Here is a 22,925-nt window from a genome sequence, read left to right on the forward strand (position 1 = left end):
GTGTTCCTCACTCCACCTACTGTCTCCACCCATTACACCTCCTCCTCCCTGGAGAGAGTGAGATGGACTGGGAGAGAGAGTGTTATAAACCAGACAACTCTGAGACGACTGGGACCAGTGCAGTCCTGTACGGGTGCCCTTCGCCCTGTGGCAGACTTCAGTCTTTCAGAGGCCTGCTTGGAAAGGTAATCCTGGAACAAACATGTAATCCTGACGCTGTCTGTGCTGTCCGTCTGCTGTTGGTGTTTGGGGTTGAGAACTTGCTAAAACAGGTTTTCTTTCTCGTCGGATCAGTTTTACTTGATGTCCTGTGTAAATGTTGGGCTGTGTGGACGTGTTCTCTGGTGTCACATACCTCTGTTCACAGGGAAAAATTCCTTTTTAACAATTAGGGGGATGGGAAACCAAGAGGCAGACAAACTGCTGGAAGCTTTTCAGTCGTCACTGTTTGCTTCATCACATCTCCATTGATTTATTTATTATTATTTATAATCCATTTAACAAAAGCTTACCTCATTTGAGGCCGGATTTGGTGTCTTTTTCACAGCATCGGCACTGATATTGTCCTGTCATCGTTCAACAAACGGACTCCCACTAAATTTGTATTCAAAGGACGAGGTTGAAGAAAAGGCATGAGGTAAGGACAAACTTCCTTGTAGCATCCTGAGAATATGCTTGAAGTATTGGGCTCATGGTAATCGATTTTTTTTTTTTGCTATTGTCAGCAAAACCGTGAAAAGAATAAAACCAACAATGCGCTAGTTCATCTCTCAGTGTTTTACAGCTTCCCCACCCGGTCTGTGGCACTCAGTGCTTCGATCATGACTGAAGATGTTATTCTTTATCGCAAACGCACACTCAGTTGCCAGTATATCAGCAAAAACAAATGTAATCGAATACAACAGCCGTGCAATTAACCCTACCTTCATAATTTTCAGTTTTTGCTTAAACGGTTTCAGAGAGGTGTTGATTCAACTTCACATTTGTTTTAAAGGATGTGGTTTTTCTTTTGCATTGTGCTGACAGGTGTTTCTATTATTTTGTCCATCCAACAAAGGAAGGTTAAATAACAGAAACACATCTCAGCTGTAATACAGTTAAAAAAGGAGAAGTAATTTCCTAAAACAGCTGGACACTGGATTTTATAAAATGTCTCAGGGACAATTTTCAAAGGCAAATTTGGTGCGTTAGTGAGTATTAATAACAGCAGGATGGTGGAAAATAATGACAGTGCCTCTGGTCACTGTCATGGAAGAACATGTCAGCCAGAGCAACACTGTGGCTCATTAATAAACTGTATCAAGCTTTGGCCACACAGAGAATACTCTTTTATTTAAATTGATGTTTCACATAAAAAGGACATAGAGAGAAGTGAGTAAAAACAGTAAAATCAAGATAGAACGTGGAACATTTTAGTCCGACACTGACCGAACAATCATGAATTCTCTCTGGACCTTCATCCCAGACCTCATCTTTAACTTCTCCATCCAGTTCGTAAACTCACGCCTGTTTAAGTCCTGCTGAGTTCAACAGAGCTCTGTTATGGAGGGAAAACGCCCTGCAAATAACGCAATCACATTTATTTTATAGCTCCAGGGACTCATGGACTCATCCAAAATCTAAAAGTTAGTCATTTGCTCCCTGACTTGCCGTTGTCTTGGTGCAGGGGTCCTGTAAGCAGCTCGTAACTGTGCAAATCACACAGTGGATACTGACTGGGATCAGTTAATTGTTGGTCTTTTCATTTGCTGACAGTAACAAAAACATAGAGCACCATCAGATTTATCTTTATTGTTTTAATGGCATCAACGGTCTTAAACCGGTTAATGTAACAATCACGTTCCACAGGGTGCAAACGTTCTCGAGAGCTCAAATTCTACAGGAGTTTCGTTTACGATGCCAGGAGCTCGCAGCCAATGACAACAGAGGCTTTACGCAGGAGTTTGAGGTAACTCGTTTTTTTTCTAATGAGAACTTGGGTCAGATTTCTGATCAGTGAAGTGTCATGTGTGCTCACGCCTTTGGTCCTGTGAAGGAGCTAAATGATGTTGGCAGAGACCTCACCACCAGAGTGGGGAACTCACAGGCCAACAGGGAAAAGAACAGATACCCCTACATATTACCATGTAAGTACAAAGCTTCACAGACCAGAGCAGATCACAGCAAGCATGTGTGCAATGTTTAATCTTCATTTTCTGACCGCATCTTCTCACAGATGATCACTGTCGGGTGAGGCTGTCCGTTCAAGCCTCCCACCCGCACACCGACTACATCAACGCAAATTTTGTCCCTGTAAGTTAGTTTGTCTGTCATCTCCATTAGTCTGTCTGTCTGTCTGTCTGTCTGTCTGTCTCTACACCGGTCTGCATCTGTTCATAACCTGTGTCTGTATTCAGGGCGGAGGATCAGAAAGAGACTTCATCTGCACCCAGGGTCCTTTGCACAACACCGTGGCAGACTTCTGGAGGATGGTGTGGGAGCAGAACGTCAGGATAATCGTCATGGTGACAGCTCTGAGACACAAGAACATAGTGAGAAAGACGCGCTGTGTATATGTGTGTGTGTGTGTGTCTGATGCACGCTAATGCCTCTGATTGCTAACTCAGTCATACGTTATTGTACCATTCAAACACCCACCACTGGGGTGTAGCTTCTTTTCCAGCTCCTCCATGCCGATGCTAATTCTTTTGGTTGTGGCCTACTGGACAGTAACACATCTGCTTTAAGTTGACCACTTGTATGTCTCTCACAGTAGTTAGCCATCATGCTAATCCCCTCAACCCTTAAACGTTCTTACAATAAATGGCAAAGGTCCAGAAAAATTTCATATGGTTGCTCTGACACTCCCAAAACCCCACAGAGCAGTGTGTGCACGTCATGGTCCATCCTAATGAATCTCACAAAGCCGTTTTCTCCCGATAAATTAACTTGTTATCTTGAGAAACCTTGCTTTCTCAAGATGACAAGATAAATTAACCCGTTATGAGAAGAAAAAAAGCTTTGTTATCTCGAAAGAAACTCATTAACTTGTTGTTTTCTTTGTCTTTTTTCCCTATGCAAGTGCATTGATTGAGTGCAGTGTTTAAACCAGAGTCACATTCCTTGTATGTGCACACATACTTTGCCAATAAAGCCGATTCTGATTCAGATGAACTGTTGATCTCGAGGTAACGCCATTAAGAAAATGACTGCGAGCACGGCCAATCTCGGCTTCTGCTGTCCAGCACATGAACCCAGTGAAACATAAACCCAGTGAAACTTTTCATACTCTCTTACAGTTTTATATGTCAGTGTTTGTGCAGATTAAAGACACAAGGCATAACAGGAAGAGCTAGCTAGTGGCTATCCGCCCCCCCATGTTTCCAGTGTTTGTGCTAAGCTAAGCTAACCGGCTAACGGGAGAGCGGTATCAATCTTCTCATCTAACACTTAGAAACCAAATGAGTGTGTTTAATTATCAAAATTAATAAGTATTGCTTAAATATTACAAAATATGAGAAAATACCTTACAAGTCCTTTAAAATTCGACTTTGTCCCTAATTTCTGTGTGTGCAGGTGCTGTGTGAGAAGTACTGGCCTCTGGAACGAGGGACAGTTTATCACGGACTGATCCAAGTGACGACAGTGAGCCGTAAACAAGGTCCAGATTATTTTATCACCACCATTAACCTCAGACAGGTGAGCGAAAGACACATCTATCGTCTCCTTTAACCGGCTGCCGTTGTCTTCTGCTTGCAGTGACCGCGACCGGTAATCAATCAAAGAAGACGTTCTTGTTGTTGGATTAAAGGAAAGTGTTTGTGTTTCAGAGAGATTGTCCAACAGACAGGACAGTCACACATTATTACTACCCGTCCTGGCCGGACAGGGGCACCCCTAATGACTCAGCCTCTCTCTGTGCCTTCACTGAGCATGTGCGGCGAGATTTGGAAGCCATTCCTCGCCTGGGGCCGGCTGTGGTGCACTGCAGGTCTGACCTTAAGCCCCTCACCCTCTCCCTCAGGAAACACCCTCACTTACCGGTGTTTAAAAGGTGCCCCTTTTAATGGGACGGTGTTTAAAGTCGATCCTCTGTTTACGTGTTTTAGTGCAGGTGTTGGCCGTTCAGGGACATTCGTGTCACTGCTGTGGCTGATGCAGCTGTGTGCGAGGGGCATCCGGCCTGATATCCGGGCTGCTGTCGAGGATCTGCGGCTACATCGAATGTGGATGGTCCAGAATCTGGTCAGTCCAGTACTAACATACATCTTAAGCAGGAATATTACTGTTAAAGGTTAAACACAGAAGCATTAGCGGCAACATGTACTTTAAGGATCAAAAGTTAAAGTACTCATGAAGCAGACTGGCACAACATTTGACTCGAATATTATTAGTGATGCGTTTAAGTGTAAGCAGAATTTTAATGCTGTCATTGTAAATCAAATTTTAAACTTTATATACTTCAGTATAGCAACACATATGATTTGATAATCTGATCATATATTACTTGTTTAAAATCATTTTAAAATAACTAACGACAGCTGTCAGATAGATGTAGTGTCATACACAGTGTAAAATATTGTACTTGTCATAATAAAGTATGCTGTGGTATTAATACTTCTGGACATTCTTTCACAACTAAGTATATGTGGAAGTAATAATACCACAACTTACTTCATTAAAAGGAAAGGTCTTTGCACTCAAAGTTTTGCCTGAGTAAAGTAATGTCAGCAGACTATGCTAGAGGAGTCAAAAGTAAAAGTACTCACTGCAGGTAAAAAGTCTCCTGTCAGTGTTGTTTTAAAGAAGAGTTTTGACTTTATAGGGAGCACACATATTCACTTTCTTCCCAAGAGATGGATAACAAGATCGATCCCCACATATCTGTACAGTAACTTAAATATGAAGCTAAAGCCAGCAGTCGGTTAGCTTAGCTTAGCATAAAGAAAAGGGGGGAAACAGCTCTCCCTGTTTTCACGCCTTATGCTAAGCATGCTATGCTAAGATGCAGGAAGTAGCTTTGCATTTAACAGATATACTGTAAATGAGTGGTGTCAATCTTCTCATATTGGGATTAACAGAAATAAACATTTCAACCTAAATGTCAAACTGTTTCTTTATTGTACTGTATAACAATGCTTCAAATGCATAATTCTCTTAATTTGGAGGGTAAGTACAGTATTCAAATTTAATGGAAATAATCAAGAAATATAATAATTATAATTATATTTTATATTATAACAATACTATCTATATAATAATATTGTTTATGTATTCATTTATCTGCCACTGCTTGGTGTCATGTACTTAATATGCATCAAATGGACCATATACCTGTTTAGACCGTAGTGTAAGTGTATTTATGTGCATCCCAGGCTTACTGACACTCATAAATCTGTCATTTCCATTAGAGGAGTGTCATATCATATTGTTCATGACATCATGTAGTGATAATGGCAGTATTCCAACTTGTTGACGTAATGGTGTCATACCATTACAAAACATGCATGGCAAAAAGCGAAAGCTACATTGCTGCCTCGCTCCAGTTGGTTTTGAAAAGTGGGGCCATGACAGTGGTGTGGAAGTGTTAAGATCAGATGTACAACAAACCAAAGTAACATGCAAAAAGAGAATAAGGAGAGCTCAGCAGCTATTGTGAGCGTGACACAAATGTGGCTTTCAGTTTTTTGTCAAATCATCAAGGATGTCAAGGATATCACCCAGCCCTGATCTCCATAAACACTGTTCTCAACTGTTTGGTGTGAATAAGATGAAGCATCCTCATTACCTGCTTGTTCCTTTGTGTGTATTCAGGAGCAGTACATATTTGTTTATCAGTGTCTGCTACTCTGGCTCAGTGGAGGAACCTCAGCATGGTGAGAATACAGAAATAAGCTCCCAGTGAGCACCAACACACATCAAATTCAATTTCAGCACAGGCAGCGTATTATTATTCATTGTAACGTATGATGGAATTTTAATTAGGTGTCTTCTCTTTCCCGGCAGCCCACAAAGTCAGGGAGTCAGTTCAAATATTAACCACAGCGTTCAGGAGCGACCCCACAGCTCCTCAGCACAGGGAAACCGAGCGGGGAGGAGGAGACGCCGCCATCATCGACAGACGACTCCGTCAGACCAACCACAGAACGCAGTGCAGCAGATTTTACACCCCGGGAAGCTACTGAGGAGGTTGCTGCCTTCCTCATCGCTGTTCAATTCAGGCTCACACACCTCCTGAGCTCACACACTGTAAAGCTGATACTACAAAAACACGCGAGACACTGCTGGGTACAAAGAAAAATGCCCTCGTACAGCATCTGAGAAGGAAGGAGGAAGGTGCAGAAATAATGCTGCATGATGACTGGCCCTGCAAGCGGAAAACTAGCCTGACAACATGCAAATGAGCCCTGATGAAGAGACCACAGACGCAGCAGTTTGTTTTGTTACAGGAAGGGAAAATTGAGGAAAGAACTAGCCGTTCAGGTCAAACCTGTTCCTCGACTGTGATTAACTTAGTGTGAGAGTCATGACAATGATGACAACAATGATATAGTGCAACCGGCGCATGCAGTTAAATACTGAAGGGTGACACTCAGTCACTTCTAGAAAACATTCATGTTAATCCAAAACATTTACTGTGAACAGCTACCAAACATGTTTGGACAAATCATCGTTTTTGTACCTTTGTTTGCCTCCATTACTGATGGAGTGATGTTGTGACATGACTTTTATTTAGGCTTTGTTTTTTCTGAAAAATCATTGTGCATCATTTTATATCACAAAATGCAGGCTATCAGTATTGAAGGATGCATGTGCAGAATTGATAAGACTTGCTAGAAAGGCAGACACATGGCATAAGTGGCTGTACAAAAAAGGTCATGTTTCAAAAACACACAGGCACTGCCATTCTCCTTAGATGACTGAAACCCATTACAGTACATGAAGGAGCTATGAGTATTATACATTATAGAACATTAAGGGCTAACCCACTTTTTTTTAGAGTCTTTCATCTGTCATGTAATAAACATGTATGATACAATAGATCCCTCTTCGGGTGAGTTTTGGGTCGTGATGGACAGAGAGAAAGGAGGATCCAGCAGCAATCAGCATCCTCCGCCGCCCCTCTGTAAGTGCTAGTCGCAACACTGTACTGCAATGAAGTTTGAGTCCTGATGTGATTCACTGCTGCCGCGCTAGTCCAGCAAGGGGCGCTACAGCCCATGCAGCGCTCGCTGACAAGCGAGTCATCTCCAGAGTTCGGTGTGTCCGCATGTGAACTTGTCTCAAGACAGATGAGAGTGAAACACAAAGAAAAGGGGGAGAATTCACACATCTTGAAAATGAGCTTTTAGCCTATGCTTGGCTATGAAATGCAGTCTTAATACCGCTGAGGTATTCTCTGTGAGACATAACCGTGACCAAGACAGTGAGGGGAAAGTAGAGCAATGAAGAGGGATGTCTATGAAAAGCAGCATAGCGCAGGCCAACCCCAGTGAAAATATATATGAGCTATATTACATATTAAAACAAAAACGGGAAAGAAAACTGACAGTTGTTCCGGACTATTGGTAAAGAGAACCAACAGTTAAAATAACATTTAAATTAGAGTTCAGGTCCAATAAAAAGATTAGACACTACATCCTTTGGCCAAACAAAAAGAAGGAGAAGAAAAAAACATCTGGTAAGGTTGACAGATAGCCTCAATAAGACAGATTATTACCTGTATTGGTTATATGTGTATGTACAATCCATGTGTGTAAGATATGCTGACACATAATGAATATAAACATTTACATGCCACCCTTAAAGACCACAAGAGGGTGTGAGAGAATAGAAAACTACTGCTAATTAGCAATCGAAAGGCTGGGTGAAGACAGAGTCTAGTCCATTTACTGTTCTCCATCGGTGCAACTAGGGCACTCTCTCCAACATGTTAATGGCTTCCTGGATTTCGCGGATGACGAGGATGCGGGCAAGCATCTGCTCCAGCTGTTCTTTTGGGATTGGTTGGGTCGAGTACCAGATGGGGCTGTTAGGAGCCACCACGGGCTCTGGAGTCAGGTAGAAGGTGTCATTGCGACCTTTAGCACTCTGGGGACTGACAGAGAAACGGAGAACAAGGTGTGAGCACACTTTCAGGACGTACTGATTTACCAGATGTCAAAGTTACAGTTTTAGCCCGTCTCTATAGACAGTACAATTTTATTAAATACTCTCTTTCTGCATGGGAGAAGAATAGTGGAAACGTGTGCTTTCATCAAATTTCCAGCCATATAGTGCCAGAGTGAACGATAATGTCCTAAATGGAAAATCCGATGCTTTTACAATCTGGCTTGTTCTTCTTGTGTTGACCATCATTCCCCTCATCCTATTGACATACAGGCCAAAAAAATTTGTGGCCACACTGTAGAACAATTTCCCTTTGGGATAATAAAAATCAGTTTTTTTTTTTTACATTTTTTTAGACAGCAAAGGCCAAAGAAGTTAGGTGCCTTCATTCCCCGTCACGTTAACAGGCAGAAAACAGAAAAATTATTATACACTCACACACACACACAACATCCATGTTTTTGTCAGTTGCCTAGCAACAGTGTTTGCACTAGTTTAACCTCTTGAACACTGAGAGCAACGTGTACTTCACATCTCATGTCAATAAGCACAAGAGTTATATTTAACGGTAGCAGCAGCACCTCAAAAGAGAGCCTCTTGACTCTCATCATGAATTGATCACCCTGATCCTGGCCAGAGTGAAAAACACAACGTGATAGCACAAAGAGACATTTTCACCAGTTTCCTTCCTACAAAGGATGCCGTTTGTTAAATATATGTAATGATTCATTACCAAGAAATCATACAAACATGTTTATATCTCTAAAAACATGTTTTACAGTTAAGTTTGATTGAATTTCCCAATTTCATTGAAGTTACTGATATCCCTCGTCATCCTTCCTGGTTTTATATTTACCATTTGAAGAGGTAGAAATCGTAGAGCTTGATGGGGCATCGCAGCGGGTTCTCTGGGTCCTCCAGCTGCTCTGAGTACATGTCATCTGTGACTGAACAAAGACAAATATACAAACTGTTATCTAACCTTAAAATGGGGTTTCCTCTCAGGCGCCACTGCAGAGCATGCACTCTTACCTTTCTGCCCTATGAACCTCTCTGTTGACTTAAGGTATCGGATGCTGGTGCTCTTGTCTTTGGGGTTGTTGGCACTCTTCCTAGTGTGTCTCAGCACCTTAGAAAAGGCCACTTTTAGATGCTGATCCACTGTCTTCAGGTGGAAATACCTGTTAAAAAGATGAACATCATATAAATTGACTGATTTGGCCAGTGCGTATTGATTGGCTGCCATATGAGGGCAGAGGGGACATACAGAATAACAACAGCTGCATCTTTTGTAGATTTATATTTTGCTGAAATGGGAGGTGGGGTTTGTGTGTGTTCAAGATGAAAATTTGCTCTTATGTACAGAGGTATATAACAGACAGTATTGCTGCATGTCAATTAAGCAGTATAGAGAAATAATTTGTGTGTGACGACTGAAGAAAATGCACTGTTTTCCCTCACTTGGTGTTGAAGAACATTAAAGTTGTGAGCAGCGTGGAGGGAGAATGAGCTCCCAGCTGTTTACATTCCCACAGCATCTCCTCTGTCACATGGCTAGGGATAACATAGCCTGGGAAATGAGGTAAAAAGCAGATTATGAACACCTGGCATTAAATAAGATTGAGCAAGCAACACACAATTATGTGTTACAAGGAAACAAATCATCACATGCCATCTAATCAACGACAACTGTTATCATATCATTATGTGGTTCTAGTAGGAGAGTTGCTCTTTGGCTAGTTGAAGGTTATTGAGAAGTTGAGAAGAACACTCATTGCAAAATTGGAAAGCAACTTTTGTTCATACCTAGTGGATGAATGGATGGTCTCCACGGCTCCAAGATCTGGTGGAGACTGTGAGCGAAGCGAGTGTAGTACTGATCTGAGAAAACGTCGTCCACACGACCGTTATCAAACAGATACTGCAGAGAAAAATCAGAGAAAGAAAGAGGCAATAAAACATTGTTGCTGCATCAAAACAGAATAGCAGGAGAGATGAGGTGGATGGTGTGTTTGTGTGTAGGTATGACATGAGGAAGATGTTCAATATCGCAATGACGATATGCCTTGTGATAAATAAACAAATATTGAAGTGTGCATAGTAGCTATACAGTTCCGATCTCTTCCTGACCTCAAACACTGAAATGCCTACATTCACTAAATGAAGAAACTAGTTAATTATTTTAAACATGCTTTCATTGAATAAACTGCACATGAACAGCATGCTAGTTAAGCACACAGTCACCCCCAAACTGACACCAATTAATCTGAGGGAACCTGGGGCTTCATGTGATTGGCAGAATGTGTATAAAACACTTTTTCATCATCTTCATCGTGTTTCAGGAAGTCTTTTGCCACGTGTTTGTTGCACATGTTCATATTGCGATGATGATGAAAATGCAATTTTCGGTCAGCACAATTTGTGTGCACACTGAACTTACTTTTTGTATGCACAGAAATACATAGTAGAGAACATCAGCTTCATAGGACTCCCCCTCGAGCCCCCGAGCCTCTGTTGTCATCAAAGAGAGACCCATGCAGAGCTCGGCTACTGCGCATGACACCAAGTCCTCCTGGAAACGCAGTGCCTGGCGTCCTAAAACACACAATCACACATTAGCGATTAGACAGACAGATGAAAACAGAAGACGCAATGGCATATAATAGCATAGCATATATATGATAAAAACAATATTCTATTTTGATGCACATAATAAACATTATATACATGCACTTACGACCAATTGGGGCCAGTTTATTTTTGTCTGATTTGTCCAGCTCTGCATTTTTCTGCTGAGCCCAAAGCCGCCACACGTCCAGCCCCTCCTCTGGCTTCAAAGTGGCAGGCAGCAGCAGCTCCTGCACCTGCACCTGCTGCTGGCCTTGGCCATCCACCTCTGCTACCACTGTCTGACCCTGCACAGACATAAACGTACCAACACTGTTACCTCACGTAATCAAGAAATACATCTGTATATGTATATCTGGATATGATAAATGATCAACATAGCTTTACATCTGTATTAGTACCTGTAGTTGTTGTGCGTCCTGTCCTGACAGCCCCTGTGTGTGCAGCACCTGCTGCTGTGGGTCCCAGATAAGGGACTGTGTAGTGTTGGAGTAGCCCTGCACTGCCACAGGGATGTGTATGTTTCCATTCATCAGCTGGGCAGGGAACAGTGTGTTTGCAGCCAGTGTGTGCACCACTTCTTCTTGGCCCATTCCCCCAGAGCTTGTTATGCTGGACACGGCCTGTGCTGTCTGACTTTGACTTGCAGGGATTTTCAGCTTGTCATTTTCAACAGTAACTTGCGTTGGCATTGTGGTCATTGTAGTAGTGTTTGTCCCTGCAACCTGCACTGTTCCATAGGCCTCCTGGGGGATGGCAATGTGCGTGACCTGCTCACGGCCTCCGGAACCAGCGGGAGCAGAGTAGACAGGGATTGTCCAGGTCTCCCCTGTGGGACTGGTGATAGTGCCTGTAGCGCTGTAAAGGTGAGAGCTGTCCACAGTTAGGAGGTCCGGCCGCAGGGACACGTAACTTTGCTGCTGGCCCTGTCCCTGAGGGATAGCCAGGACTGTGGCTACTTGCTGACCAGGCAAGGCATAGGACACAGTGATTGGCATGTCCACTTTACGCTTCTTGGCTGGCTGGAGGACACCTGCTCCTTGTGATGTGGCAACGGTGGTCCCTAGCACCCTCCTCTCAACATTGTCCTGCTGCTGGGTGGGAGAGAGGGCCCCCACTGTCTGGATTTGGATCTGCTGTCCTCCTGCAACAGCGGCCACCAACTGGGCTTGCAGCTTAAATGGGATGCAAGGAGAAAATAACTGGTAACCAAATTCAAACTCAAACTTCTTCTCAAAATGATGTTGTGCACAAGTGTACCTGTTGGTGCTGCTCTTCCGTGAGCTCCCCAGGCTGAATCAGCTGTGCAGTAGTCACACCTTGAAGCTGCTGATGGGAGCCAGAGGGCACCTGGAGGACCTGACCCAGCATTTGACTTTGCTGCTGGCCCTGGATCTGCACCTGCCAGACATAGAGAAGAAATTTAGTGAACCAAAGATTGAATGGAACAGTGTTAAGTGATAAACACAACAAAAACATATAATAAAACTAATAACCTGCACGATCTGTTGCTCTGTATTCTGTTGTACAGACTGCTGCTGAGATGTGGACTCCTGTATCTGTTGCTGCTGTGGCTGGACCTGGACCTGAACCTGCATCAGAGGACAGTGTCTTTCAGAGAGCTTCATTTCAAGGACAGAGCTCTTTAACAGATCATGGACGATTGAGCGTGCTTATTTACCGGACAAGCCAGTTCCAGCAATGACCCTGCCACCTCTGTGCTGTCTGTGTAGATGCAGTTAGCCTCCTGTTGGTAGACCATAGTGGTGGTGGTGGTAGTAGTGTCTGCGCTTTGCTGGCTGAACTCCTGCAGAGCATCTGGTCCCTTGCTGGCCAAGGACTCCAGAAACTCCTTCATGCGATGCTGCGGGATGCTCCGAGCCTTCTGCCTCACAAGCTCCTCATAGGAGCCTGTACCATCCAAGGAGTTATTCATTGTGCTGACAGTGTCTTCTTCTGTGAGAGGGATCTGAGGAAAGGCACAATCATTTTAAGATTCTCTAAAATAAGTTACAGGCTTAGATACACACTGTATCTGAATGAACAGAGAATGATTATGAATCATATTTCAATAACCCTATAAAAACGTCAACGACTCAAACGCATTTGAAAAGCAAAATACAGCGACGTGTTTTAAGAAGTAAGAATTACAGGATAAAAACGCTGGGCTAACATAATTTAAAGCTATTGACTGTTTACAAGCTGCCCTACAGATCTCTATCCAGTGGCACATAGACAGCTGGTAATAGGAAAGGGTTAATTCTAGCTGAGTGTGTACGAGCAGGGACAAAAGCGCGGCCACTTTCCAAATCCAATGCAGTATTCACGGCAGCGACGGAGACTGCTGCATAATGAAAACATGCCAGTTTCGCACAACAATTTAGTTACGATTATGTGCATGGTGCAAGAGCTCTACAACAACCAACCTAACAGCTGATTACACAACACGCTAGGTTAGCCAGTTGCACGGCTAACTAGCCGCGTGTTGTTTGCAAATATGATCTAGCCACAGTTGTGTTTTGCAAAGTGTAATTACGCGATCATGTGCAAATACAGCATTATAGCAAGGTAGCAGCTGGTACACAAACAGAAACCAGTGGAAACTGAGGTAACTCTTCCTGTCGGAACCGTTACACCGTCTACATTTTTCTGTTATCTTCAAAGCTAGCAGGCTAACGTTAGCGGGCGCGTTAGCTACCTCGCTTCCTCAACCGGGCCGAGGCTCGAGCCGCCCACAACCACTCCTCAGCCTTTGAAACGTTGGTCCTCTTCCAACGAGCAGGGAAGCGAACTGGTACTGACGTTTCTCTATGGCTGCTTTATTCTTTGTTTTTCCTGATTTTCGTTAAATGGCTAGATATAGTTTTTCTTTTTCTTTACTACTCATATTTCGCTAGGCGCCATCTTACAACAGTACATTCAGACCAATAAGCAAGCGATTTGTAACTCTGTCGTGCTGTCGCGGTATTTTCAGCACATGATATCGCGGTAACTGACGCGCTTGGGCTAGCCTGTTAAAGGCGACACGCACAGGCAGGGTAGCCGACAAGATGAGGGAGATGTCAGTCCACCTTAAAACCCTGTTATGCCAGACAGACGCTCCTAGTGGTTCACTGGCTTCTCAATCGTTTAAGGTAGTCCCACAGAGATGCGTTGAATATTTGGGTGGTGCTCACGGAGCTCTGAGCAGTTGAGGGTTAATTCCCACGCACTACACTTCAGCGTGCTCTGCATTTCCCACCGTGCTTTCTGTTTGTACCAAATACCTGCTTGAGTATTAACTGTAACTTGTTGTTGTTCATCGGGAAAAGTGGAGGATACACCTTCTTCTTTAACAAGCTAACATCTATTGGGTGAGAGCCATTTTTCAACCTATAACACGTGGTCACTTTTCCATTACATCAAAAACTTATGGCTTATGCACAAATGCATAAAATCTTGACTTATATCAGCATCGGCCCAATATATTTTTTTTCTCAAGATCTACCTGATTGCAGATTATGTTGCTTGACACATCTGCCAAATCAATATAATACTGCAAAAATATATTGATGCCCTGATTATAAGGCTGTGATTATGTTTGTGTTTTTTAAACCATGGTATAGTTTAGTCTTAGAGGTTATTTTCCTTTTATAGGCTTTGTTTCCTAAACTTACTAGACTCTTCTTGCTGAAATTATAAGTGATTATCTCTACCGGTTACAAAATAATATATACACATTACCTATGTCTGTTGGTAATTGTAACCCACCCCTAGATTGAATATTGTGTGAAGTCATCAATACTAATGGCCAAAATACCATATATTAATTCAAACATTTGATTCAGATGCTATAATATTCCTGGTGGAAGAAAATTGACATCACCTGAAAAAACTTCATGTTATTAACACAGAGACATGGCAGTTTTTTTTATTTGTATTATTTATTATTGTCTCCTATCAAAAGGTGACACATGCATCCCTCTGAGTCTTTAAGAAAACATGGTTGTTTGGCAGTGACTCACCACTTTTGTAAGAAAGTCATGTATGGCAATTTGAGAGCATCTCCTCTGTGTAACACCAGCTTAGAGCCAATATTAAATTAGCATACAGGAGGTCCTTGTTGAACAATGAAGTTGCATACATTCAACAAAGAGGAAACACTCTGAGGGTATTATTGCAGCAGATATGTAGAAAAGAATCAAGCAGACTGACATTGGCCTAGCTTGCGATTGAGCAAAGTGATACTGCAGTAATTTTGTTGGCTTCATTTCTCTTGAATTGTATATGGACATGTAATTATTACAGTATCTGATTTGAATCAATCTCAGCCATAGCACTTCGTGACCTTGCTGATATTACACATTAAGTGATGCAAACAATCTGGACATGTATCTGTGGGCTCATGGGAAGCAGGAAGTGCGGCTTGATCTCAGTCAATCAGATCTTCCCCGGGTCTTCTTTGAGGGTGACTGTTCTGTTGAAGACGAGCTGCAGTGAAAGAAAGTGAAGTTACAGTTACACTTTACATCCAAAACGTTTTTAAACCAGAGTAGATTACCAAATAACTTCTCAAAGAACAACAAATAGCATTTCTAATGTAAACACAACCATTTCTGGAGTTTGTCTCGTCTTCCTTTACCTTGTCTGCAGTGCTGTCGAGGTCCACGGAGAAGTACCCAAGTCTTTCAAACTGGAATTTGTCAAAAACCTTTGCTCCCTTGACTGAGGTATCCACTAAGGCACTGCTGATCGTCTGCATGGAATCCTAAATGACAAAAAGAAGAAATCCATAAGTCACCACGCCAGGCCCTCACCAAACAGGCCCTCTGTCACAGGAGCACAGAAATACTCACAGGATTGATGTCAGTCAGGAAGCCATTGGGCACTTCAGATGGATCCTCTGGATGTTTGTGCAGGAATCTACAAAGACAGCAAGTTTTCATTAAGTGGGTTTTCTCCGTGGACTACTGGTGGTGAATGACGGTGAGTGATTTTTGCAACTTACAGTCTTTCATAAAGACGCACTTCACACACCAATGGCTGGCTGACCCAGTGAATGAAAGCCTTTGGTTTTTCTGCGGTGTCAGAACTGCAGCAGTTCACCTCCAGTTCCACCACTTTACCCTGAGCGTCCTGAGAAACAAGTCAGCAGGACAAGCTGTGAGGACACGGACCAGATGGTACAGATGGACTGCACTTAAATAGCACTTTTACCCAAAGCACTTCACAAAAAGCTGCTCACACACACAGTCTGTGAGCACCATGTGGCATGCTGGCCTAACCACTTGGAGCAATTGGGGGTGCAGTGTCTTGCGTAAGGACACTTCGACATGTGGACCAGAGTAGCTGGGGATCAAACATACAATCCTGACATGAATGGACAACCTGCTCTACCTGCTGAGCCACAGCTGCCCACTGCTAAAGAGCAACTGAGTGAAGGTGCAGTCAGAACAGATTCATTCATTTCATGAGGAACATGACGAGGTGTCGCCGCAAACTGACCCACAGAGTTCAATCAGATTTTAGTTTGACTCATGATGCTCTCCAGCATTCAGCTAGTTTGAAAGAGGGGGGTGAGATTGACCTCTTATTCAGGAAATGGTGATTTTTTTGTATGCTTTTTGATAAAGCTGCATCAAATAATACAAACAGCAGAGAAGGAAGGATGCTATTTGCTGAAATTATTGTTAGCCCGCTAGCCTAGCGAGTAAATTTTGCACTTTGAAAGATCTGGTCTTACCTTGATGACCTTCTGGACAGAGATGACGTACCCAGCGTGCCTCAGACCTACAGGCTGTTGTGGGGTCAGACGCTTGTAGCCCTTCTCCATCACCTGCAAACGGAGAGGAGGAGTCCATTATAATTATCATCTCGTGTCTACAGTCCAAAAATTGCACAAAGAAAATCAGCTACGTATACTGTGAAGGTATTTATTTTGGGGCTTTTCTCTCTAACCTCTCTGAAGTCACTCTGCTCAATGAAGACTGTGCGTGTAAATGGAACCACGTGGCTGCCCCTGGCCTCGTTGGCAGGGAAGTCTGGTACTCGTACATCTGTCTGAGATGGAAGAGGATGACAGCGGGAAGATTCAGTGCAAAGACAGAATATACAGGATATTACAAGTCCCCAGGGAGCAGTTTAATGAGTAATGTCTGTGTATTTTTTTGCAGACCTTTGAGTTCTCAGTAAGGTTTATTATGGTGATTTTGAGTGGGTCCAGCACAGCCATGGCTCTGGGTGCCGAGTCGTTCAGCACGTCCCTCACACACGACTCCAGAAGGTGGGGCTCTGTCATTGTCTGGGAAACTGTGACTCCGACCTGCCAAACAGATGTGACATTATCACACCACAGCACCGCCCTCGTACATTTAAGTTCTAGTTCCTCCATCCAGCCATTCATAATTGCATCCATTCTGCATACCCGTGCACAGAAGTTGTTAATTGCCTCCGGCGGGAAACCTCTCCTTCTCAGCGCAGTCAAAGTGAAGAGTCTGGGATCGTCCCAGTCTCTGTAATTAGAGAAGATACATTCTACCCAACATATTCTGTGTAGCACGAAAACAGCACATGAGAAGAACCAAACCACAGTGAGAAGTAAATATGGTTTGAATTCACTTGTGTTTCTCTAAACTATCTGCTGCCAGAGACCTGTGTTGTTTTTACAATAAGTGGTAATGGCTCTTAATATAGTTGAGACCACTTAAGCCTGTTTGATACATGGAATTTATGACTCTGCTGAAGTCATCAAGCTGTGACAGTGACGTCTTTTTGTCATTCAGAATTGCTATCACGTAAACATTACTTACCATCACCCTACCCTGACATTAAAGGACAGGAGCTGAAGAGCCACGTTCTTGTGCAATATAATTACAATCATCTATACATTACAGTGAGTGGGCCATTTTTGCATATTCTACTTACAAAACAGACTGTAAGGTGATGGGATATAAATAGTTGCAATGAATAACTGACAGACCGGAAACAAGAAGAAATGCTATTTTACCTAACGATACCAGCCTCCACCAGTTTGATGATTTTCCTCTTGGACACGACGGTGTAGGTGAGGTTCAAGCGCCCATATTCCCACTGAACAGGGCAGTACACATCCAGAGCGTTACACAGCCAGAAATATGACGAACGCCTGTCACAGAAACAACAGAAGAAGGTGAACGTTAACAAAGCATTTGTACATCTGCAAGAGAGACTGGAGTTGAATTTCAAGAGATCGTTAGCAGATTCATGAATACCTGGCCTGGAACTCTTTGGTACAGAGTGAGTGTGTGATATTTTCAATAGAGTCACACAGACAGTGAGTGTAGTCATAAGTGGGGTAGATGCACCTGCAGAGAAAGATTAGAAAACAAGTTAAACACAGCTTGTTGTGAGAAACATTCACTGAAATAAACAAAAGTGCAAGTTTTCATACCATTCATCTCCTGTCCGATGATGTGGCGTGTATTTGATTCTGTACGCCACAGGGTCCATCTTGCCGTCCTCCATGACCATCTTCATCCTGAGCGTGGCCTCTCCCTCAGCAAACAGGCCCTTCTTCATCCTCTCAAACAACACCAGGGACTCCTCGATGGGTCTGTCTCTCCAGGGTGACGGAGGAGCGTTATGGCCCTTCAGTTCCTCCCCTTTCTGGTGACACACATACGCATGGCCCCTGGAGGAAGACGGATAAAAGAATCCAACATCATCTACCAGCTTTGTGCACATTTCCCAAAATGTACACATACAGCAGTTCCTGCACTCACCTGCGAATAAGATCCACAGCAAGGTCGTAGAGCTGCTGAAAGTTGTCTGATGCATGCGTCACAGCATAAGGTTTGTAGCCTGTGTAACACAGTAACAATGATAAGAAACTATCGCCATGAATTTAAGGTTCGATCAGCCCAAAAAGGTGTCAATCAGCAGGGTCAAACTCACCAAGCCACTCCACCATTTCTTTGATAGCAGTGAAGTACTTTTCCTCCTCTTTCTCTGGATTTGTGTCATCATACCTTAAGAAACAAATTCCGTTGTTTGCCTACAAGAAGAGACGAGGTTTAAAGAAAACAGCTGCAGACAGAGGTCACATACAGGCAGACAGATGTGGTGACAGAGGACAGAAGAACGCGTACCTTTGCATAGCCAAAATTGAAGTTGATAGCTTTGGCATGTCCGATGTGAAGGATACCATTGGGCTCAGGAGGAAAACGAGTTCGAATCTGAAGGAATTTGTAAATGGAAAGGAGAGAAATCAACATACATGATCATTTTCCAGCTAACATGCTTCTTTTCCACAAGTTAAAATGACACAGAAAGCTCGTACCTGTCCACCAGTGAGCTCCAGGTGCTGTTTTAGTAACTCCATTGTTTTTGGTGTGACCACATAGCCGTCGGTTTTATAGTTCTCTCCTAAATGATGGAAGACAGGGATGAAAGAGCAACATGCTTCGTAAATTAATCTTCGAAGATAAGCGTGACACAATTACTCCATAATCATCAAAACAGCTGGATGAAACTAACAGAAATGCCGTATTTCCATCACTAGTTCTGCTGTGGTTTAATAGCACTTGAGTGGAGAACTAGCGCCACCAACTGTTTATCTGGAGGTACTTATCTTCTAATATTTGCACAATTGTCGTGAATAGAAACACAAATTACTTTAAACTTTCTTTTATAGGTTTTCTGTAAATTTGGTTAACATTTGTGCAGGCAACTTGGCTAGTATTAGAGATGTTGCAAGAAACAGAAAAAGATTGTTAATCACATTTATTTGTATGACAATTAATCAACAAATAAAATTTACGCCTCCCATGGAGTATAGAGAAAAAAGAGTGACAAGCGGAGACACATGCATGTATGTTCAGGTGGTCCCTTCTCACCTGGTTTATGGAACTTCAGCGCCTCTCCTTTGAGCTGCTCCATTAACGACTTTTCCTCCCCAGCCGTCACCTCACCTAAACAACCAACAAGCACAGTTTAAAAAAAAAACACAAACACAAACAACTAAATCCACTTCTGTCTGCCGTCCACTAGCCAGCTGCTTACCGTTAGCTGCCACGTCTTCTTTCTTTGCCTTAGCCTCATTCTCTGTGACTTTAGCTTTCTGGGGATGCAAAATAATTAAATCTTAACCACAGATAAAACCAAAACATTCAGCAGCCAGTTAGCTTAGCTTAGCATCAAGATCAGAAACAACAGCTTGACTGGCTCTGTCCAAAGAAAATATAATCCACCAACCAGCACCTCTAATTTGTTAATTTTACAGGGGATTATGTGCAGTGTTGTGCTAAAGAATGAAAAATAGCAAGTAGTTGCTAGTTATCTCATTTTAAAAAGTAACTGCATTACTTTACTGATCACTTCTACCAAAAACTAATGTGTTGCTGTGATAAGTAACTTCTTAGTTAGTTTTAAATGTCTGCTTTTAAATGCTGCCTCTGGTAATGTGCCTAAAGCTTTCAGTTCAGCTTTTGCTATGGACAGACCAAATGTCTGTGCAGTGGAGACATATCCTAGCCCCTTGAAGGTTTACAATAGCCCATTTTCTATTTTTGTACATTTGGTGTCCAGGTAACTGGACAAAGATTTCCTGGCCATTTGCTGGCCTGGACCGGGCATCTTGCTAAACAGCTGTCTGAAAGTGGGCGATTTGACAGTAGAGAAGTTGCATATTTTCTACAACGTACCACGCTATTTGTTTAAATTTTCCCTGGCCACAAGAGTCAGAGCCGAACGATTAAAATTCAGCCTTGGTTGCTTGTGTGGAGGGGCTTGAATGACTACAGAGTTGCCTGTGTCTTCAGCAACTAGCTTCATGCAGACATGTTGCTTTTCCAGGTGCTTTGAAAGAATGACTTTCTTTCACAGTGGGTCGAACCTTTGAGCCAGGGCACACGTTACATGTACCTAAAATATTGTCTTTCTGTTCCGCAAAAGAAAAGTAGTGAGAATATCTCCAAGTGAGGAAATCTGACCTGTCCGGCATCATCATGCATGTCTAAACATATCCACGCGTGAGAGCAGATCAGTTTTTGAGCATTAACAGGAAATGTGGACTACAACTATCTCTGCAGCTTGCCAAAATGATTTAGTTTACCGAGCTACATTAAAAATAACAAAGAAATGAGCCAGTCAGTAAACGTAATTTAGAAAGTACTACAGTAGTAAGTATAAGTACTACACGTTCGAGTATTAGTTACAGTATGGAGTTACTGTAATGCGCTACTTTGTAACTCTTTAGTCCTAACAGTGGTTATGTGTAAGACTTTTTCTTGGCTGCGTGTAGGAAGAAAGCGAATAAGCACATTTCCCAAATGTCCAACTATTCCTTCAAATAATGCGACATGTGTTACCTTAGATTTTTTCTCCAGGTCAGCCTCTGTCTTGGGTCCTAAGAGGTGTAGGACCTTAATAACCAAAATCAGAGTGAGTTACTTTATACCACGGGAATAACCATATAACCGCAGATGTAAAATATTCAATCACAATAACAGACATACTACATCTAAAAATGTTCACTTTCTCAAAACACACCTGCATGTCCACCTCATTTTTGATGACCTTCCCGTCGGCCCATTTCAGGGCAGAGCGTGCCTCTCCTGCCACAGACACAAGAGCTCAGTGAGACAGCCTGTGTTTGCTAAGGTTTTATGGTTTCAACAATATTTAACTAAACAAGTGTGACGTCATACCCATGAGCAGTCCCATGTTGAAGTGGTACCTCTCCTGCAAAAGCTGTTCTTTGTGCTTTTTGATGACCGTCTCCACCTGCACAATATTGCAACATGACTGAACACACCACGCCCAGTAAAGCTTTGAAAAAAAGTCATGCTTCAGGGCAATGTAAGCTCATGCACTTACTGCGTCTTCAATCTGCTCCGGTGTTATGACCACGCCAACTCCACATGTTTCTTCAAACTCTTTCTGGTTGATGGGGTCCTCTGGATGATTCTTCACAAAGTCCAATGCAGCTGTGGGAGGAGAAATTCATCATTTTCTTCACCCGCTCACAAACCTAACCTCATGCAGTCAGTCCAGATAATCAGGCTGTCACACATTCAATCTGCTTTCTCCTTTGTTCTCAATGCTTCTAGTTGAACACCCAACCCAGACTCCCTCAGGATTTGCATTAAGTGTGTTCACTGTATAGAAGTGTGGTGTATGCCAGACAGGTGTTGGCACACCGCCAAATTCAAATGCTTAACATGCTGTCATAAACAATTCAATGGCCTTCCACACCTAAACGAATCTGTGTATGCAAGACACTGTATCTTGTGTGTGAGTGAATGCAAAGCAATGAACTCTCAAAACTGTTTTCTCCTGTTAGGAACCAGTCTGGAAAACGACCTGTTACAATATGTCATGTTATGTGTAAGTTGTATGCCGTCGCTGTCATCAGTCAAGCTGCAGCATGACAAAAATGTCAGAAATTACCTGCCAGCTGCAGCTCTGTGCAGATTTTGCTCTGAGCTATACTGTCCGACAGGAGTGGCAGGCGTTTGATGTCTTTAAGGCGAGATGCCATATTGTACAACAATGTACCCATGGCTTTGTCCACTCCTGATGCCCCACAAACACGCTGAGCCTGTTGAAACCAATGAGACAATGAACAGAATTAATTGGTAACTCCTTCTATGAGCTAAAGGACAGGGTCAAAAGCTAAGACAAACAGGGAAAACTGGTTTAACTATTTTCCTTATCTTGATCCCAGGAGAATGATTAGCGAATGTAAACTGCTCAAAAGTTATGAGAAACGTATCCATAGGTAGAGTGCCCCTGAACCCATAATGAGAGCACACTGGGGTGAATACAACAAGTGAGCTAAAAAGAAAGTGAATGTCAGTCATATTTCACAGCTGCTCCCCCTGGAAGTTGTGTTTCTGTTTCGACACTGAGTCGTACCTGAACAATCGCCTCCTTCAAAGAAGAGCTCAGCGCTTCATTTTTCAGCGTTTCCTTCGCTTTCTGCTCGCTGAGCCCAATTGAAGTGAAAAGTGTCAACGTATCCGCCATTTTTCCACCGTATTCACCGGCAAGAGTCACTCACACACGCTACCGCCCCACACGGTTTTCTTCTCGAGGAGTAAGGGAGGGCCGACTTCCTCTACGCCTCAAAAAAGAAAAGAAAAAAATAGGTAAAACAAAATTGCCAATAGGACACCGCGGACACGGATAGCATTTACCAATCGTGAATAAGTTTTATTGATGCTCCCGCCTACTCGACGAGAGAGCCAATC

General features: G+C 42.9%; 3 protein-coding genes across 3 annotated transcripts; 1 reads left to right on the forward strand and 2 right to left on the reverse strand.

Moving 5' to 3' along the window:
- The first annotated feature begins 43 nt into the window (after positions 1–43).
- On the forward strand, positions 44–7,038 carry LOC121613144 (receptor-type tyrosine-protein phosphatase V-like). The gene is made up of 11 exons (XM_041946430.1): positions 44–185; positions 548–637; positions 1,849–1,948; positions 2,036–2,126; positions 2,216–2,292; positions 2,397–2,531; positions 3,556–3,678; positions 3,810–3,970; positions 4,089–4,224; positions 5,794–5,855; positions 5,986–7,038. Exons 2-11 carry the CDS (start codon positions 633–635, stop codon positions 6,215–6,217), a joined length of 1,122 nt encoding a protein of 373 aa, XP_041802364.1. The 5' UTR covers positions 44–185; positions 548–632; the 3' UTR covers positions 6,218–7,038.
- Positions 6,656–13,627, reverse strand: LOC121613143 (glutamine-rich protein 1-like). Its single transcript, XM_041946429.1, has 12 exons — positions 13,415–13,627; positions 12,398–12,685; positions 12,213–12,308; positions 11,977–12,117; positions 11,118–11,891; positions 10,826–11,003; positions 10,529–10,683; positions 9,895–10,009; positions 9,550–9,658; positions 9,121–9,269; positions 8,945–9,035; positions 6,656–8,077 (listed from the first exon to the last, which is right to left on the reverse strand). Exons 2-12 carry the CDS (start codon positions 12,650–12,652, stop codon positions 7,891–7,893), a joined length of 2,250 nt encoding a protein of 749 aa, XP_041802363.1. The 5' UTR covers positions 12,653–12,685; positions 13,415–13,627; the 3' UTR covers positions 6,656–7,890.
- A 992-nt stretch (positions 13,628–14,619) lies between these two features.
- Positions 14,620–22,785, reverse strand: qars1 (glutaminyl-tRNA synthetase 1). Its single transcript, XM_041945802.1, has 23 exons — positions 22,591–22,785; positions 22,123–22,273; positions 21,550–21,659; positions 21,381–21,456; positions 21,223–21,287; positions 21,042–21,095; positions 19,735–19,792; positions 19,569–19,643; positions 19,013–19,098; positions 18,822–18,908; positions 18,628–18,727; positions 18,456–18,534; positions 18,125–18,364; positions 17,946–18,038; positions 17,702–17,839; positions 17,120–17,207; positions 16,871–17,017; positions 16,654–16,755; positions 16,439–16,531; positions 15,704–15,831; positions 15,552–15,618; positions 15,338–15,463; positions 14,620–15,186 (listed from the first exon to the last, which is right to left on the reverse strand). The coding sequence occupies exons 1-23, from the start codon at positions 22,699–22,701 to the stop codon at positions 15,136–15,138; spliced, it is 2,325 nt and encodes a 774-aa protein (XP_041801736.1). The 5' UTR covers positions 22,702–22,785; the 3' UTR covers positions 14,620–15,135.
- Between the last annotated feature and the right edge of the window lie 140 nt (positions 22,786–22,925).

The sequence above is a fragment of the Chelmon rostratus genome, chromosome 10, assembly GCF_017976325.1.
Source record: "Chelmon rostratus isolate fCheRos1 chromosome 10, fCheRos1.pri, whole genome shotgun sequence".
Taxonomy (NCBI): domain Eukaryota; kingdom Metazoa; phylum Chordata; class Actinopteri; order Chaetodontiformes; family Chaetodontidae; genus Chelmon; species Chelmon rostratus.

What these genes read in the sequence shown, in the direction of transcription:
- LOC121613144 (XM_041946430.1), top strand. An exon ending in CTCTGAGACACAAGAACATA is followed by an intron (nt 2,532 to 3,555) that starts GTGAGAAAGACG and finishes CTGTGTGTGCAG; the next exon opens with GTGCTGTGTGAGAAGTACTG. An exon ending in AGTGGAGGAACCTCAGCATG is followed by an intron (nt 5,856 to 5,985) that starts GTGAGAATACAG and finishes CTTTCCCGGCAG; the next exon opens with CCCACAAAGTCAGGGAGTCA.
- LOC121613143 (XM_041946429.1), bottom strand. Translation starts at nt 12,652, where the DNA reads ATGAATAACTCCTTGGATGGTACAGGCTCCTATGAGGAGCTTGTGAGG. An exon ending in TATTTCTGTGCATACAAAAA is followed by an intron (nt 10,010 to 10,528) that starts GTAAGTTCAGTG and finishes TTTTCTCTGCAG; the next exon opens with TATCTGTTTGATAACGGTCG. An exon ending in GATTTCTACCTCTTCAAATG is followed by an intron (nt 8,078 to 8,944) that starts GTAAATATAAAA and finishes TTTCTCTGTCAG; the next exon opens with TCCCCAGAGTGCTAAAGGTC.
- qars1 (XM_041945802.1), bottom strand. Translation starts at nt 22,701, where the DNA reads ATGGCGGATACGTTGACACTTTTCACTTCAATTGGGCTCAGCGAGCAG. An exon ending in AGCAGAGTGACTTCAGAGAG is followed by an intron (nt 16,532 to 16,653) that starts GTTAGAGAGAAA and finishes CTCCGTTTGCAG; the next exon opens with GTGATGGAGAAGGGCTACAA. An exon ending in TCGACAGCACTGCAGACAAG is followed by an intron (nt 15,187 to 15,337) that starts GTAAAGGAAGAC and finishes CTTTCACTGCAG; the next exon opens with CTCGTCTTCAACAGAACAGT.